General features: G+C 64.3%; 1 protein-coding gene across 1 annotated transcript in view; it reads right to left on the bottom strand.

The window, feature by feature from the left end:
- Positions 1-1,730, bottom strand: part of ARHGDIG (Rho GDP dissociation inhibitor gamma) — a gene marked incomplete at its 3' end in the record, with an annotated part of 3,847 nt that extends 2,117 nt beyond the window's left edge. Inside the window, exon 1 of the mRNA XM_006146420.2 lies at positions 1,614-1,730. Within this exon, the coding sequence (XP_006146482.2) occupies positions 1,614-1,730 (117 nt within the window). The remainder of the gene's footprint in view (positions 1-1,613) is intronic.
- Between the last annotated feature and the right edge of the window lie 212 nt (positions 1,731-1,942).

Raw genomic sequence — 1,942 nt, 5'->3', positions numbered from 1 at the left:
CGGAGTGGGGCGCGGGCGCCTCCAAGTCCCCCGACTCTAGTTACCAGCAGGCCACGCCCGGAATGGCCTCCTCCCTGACTCCCCCTAGTGAGCTTCTGTCTGGGAGAGGGGACTCCTGGGGCCACCGCAGAGGCGCACACAGTCATCGATACCCAGAGACGTGGGGACAGGAGGCGGCGCCCACACATACAGAAATACAGGGGTATTGCTGTGAGCGGGCCCCTGGGCGCCCCACGGTTCTGAAGGCCCTGTCCTTGCAGAGGCCACTGTGGTTCTGAGAGCTGGCATGGAGGAAGACTCTGGTGTTTTTGAAAGTTCATTTATTCATTTCTCCCATGAGAGATACGGAAGTGGGTACCCCACGGCGTCTCAGCCCCAGACAGAGACCTGGGGTGGGAGGGGTGCAGGATTCGGCAAGCCCTGGCAGGAGCAGGAACAGCAGGACACAGAGGCCTGGGTCTGGGTGACAGAGGGGCAGCCCAAGCCCCACTTCCCTGAAGCTGCTCTGTGCAATAGGAGGTGGCCCTGGGCTCGCCTTGCCTGCAGGCCCGAGGTGGGGGACAGTCCCAGCCTCCATGGGCGCCTCTCTATTCAGGACAGCCAGACCTAGGGCCAGCAGGTCCCCGGTGTGGGGGTGTGGGTGAGGTCACTGGGATCTAGGAGCCGTGGGCCCCAGGAGGCTCAAAGCCCCTCCAGTGTCCGCCCCACCATGGAAATGGCTCAGGTGCCTCTTTGGGAGGCTCCTGGGCAAGGCCACCCCACCTGCCCCCCAGCACCTCTCTTAAGGAAGCAGAAACAGACCTATGCGGGCCATGAGCCAGCAGGTGGCATGGTGGTTAAGGTGCTGGACTCCCATGTGGCCAGCTGAGGTCTGAGTCCTGGATCCGGTAGCTTGAAAACCACTTGGGGCACATGTGCATGGGTGCCCAGAATTCCAAGAGAACAGAGAAAGGGCTGCTGTGTGGCCACCACCTACGCTGCGGGGAGCCCTCTTTCCTTTTTCTGGCCGACACCTGTGCTTTATGGCAAAAACCTAAAAAAAAAGGGTCAGTGGGCCAGCAGGAGCCGTGGAAGCCGACACGACTGGATCTCACATGCCAGCTGCAGGTTCAAGTCCTGGACCTGCATGCTGGCTGCACCTCCGAGTGTGTGCCCAAAAGCCCTCGAAGAGCATGGTGGAGCATAAGGAACTGTGGCATGGCCATCACCCTGGGGTCCCCACTCTGTCTGTCTCTGTCTCTGGCGAGCACACACACTTATAGCAAAACTATTTTTAAAAATGGGTCCGCGACTACCAGTGCCTCGGGGGTCTGGGGGTCTGGGCCAGGGCGGTAAGCCCTGGCAGGAGCAGGACCAGCAGGAAGCTGAGAAAACAGGTCGGCTGTTGAGATCCTCCTCCCCCAGTCCCAGGGCTCTGACCAGGCCTCTGCCCGGCCCAGGATGGTCCGCCCTGGCCCCCGGCAGCTTAGAGGGCATCAGCCATCGCCAGACTGCAGGACCTTAGCTCAGGCAGGGGACACCCAGGCCATGCCACCGGCGCACTGCAGTGGCCTAGACTCTGCCGGCGCGCAGGGGCACGGCCGGCAGGGGGCGCAGCGCAGGACGACACTCACCTCTGGCGAAGAGGCAGCCGACCCCTGCGGACCAGACCCGGTCCACTGCTCCGCCCTGCTGCGAGGGGCCTGAGCCCTCCTGGGGTCCCACTGTGGCCGGCCACCCTGGAGTCCCATCTCCGCCTGCAGGGACCAGAGTTTCTCAGGACATGGGGGAGACTCTGGTGTCACTCGTCGGGCTCTGGCGCCGTCGCCTCTGGGCCATGGCCGTGGGTGGGTTAACTGGGGGAGGGGAGGGCAGGGGCGGGGCCGGGCGGGGAGGACGGCTCTCGGGCTCTGGACACTGCTGCCATGGCCGCCGGGCCCGAGTCCCCCCGCCGGCGGCCACG

The sequence above is a fragment of the Tupaia chinensis genome, unplaced genomic scaffold, assembly GCF_000334495.1.
Source record: "Tupaia chinensis unplaced genomic scaffold, TupChi_1.0 Scaffold000178_1, whole genome shotgun sequence".
NCBI lineage: Eukaryota > Metazoa > Chordata > Mammalia > Scandentia > Tupaiidae > Tupaia > Tupaia belangeri.
The sequence above is the reverse complement of the archived record's forward strand: the minus strand, read 5'-3'. Positions and strand labels throughout refer to the sequence as shown.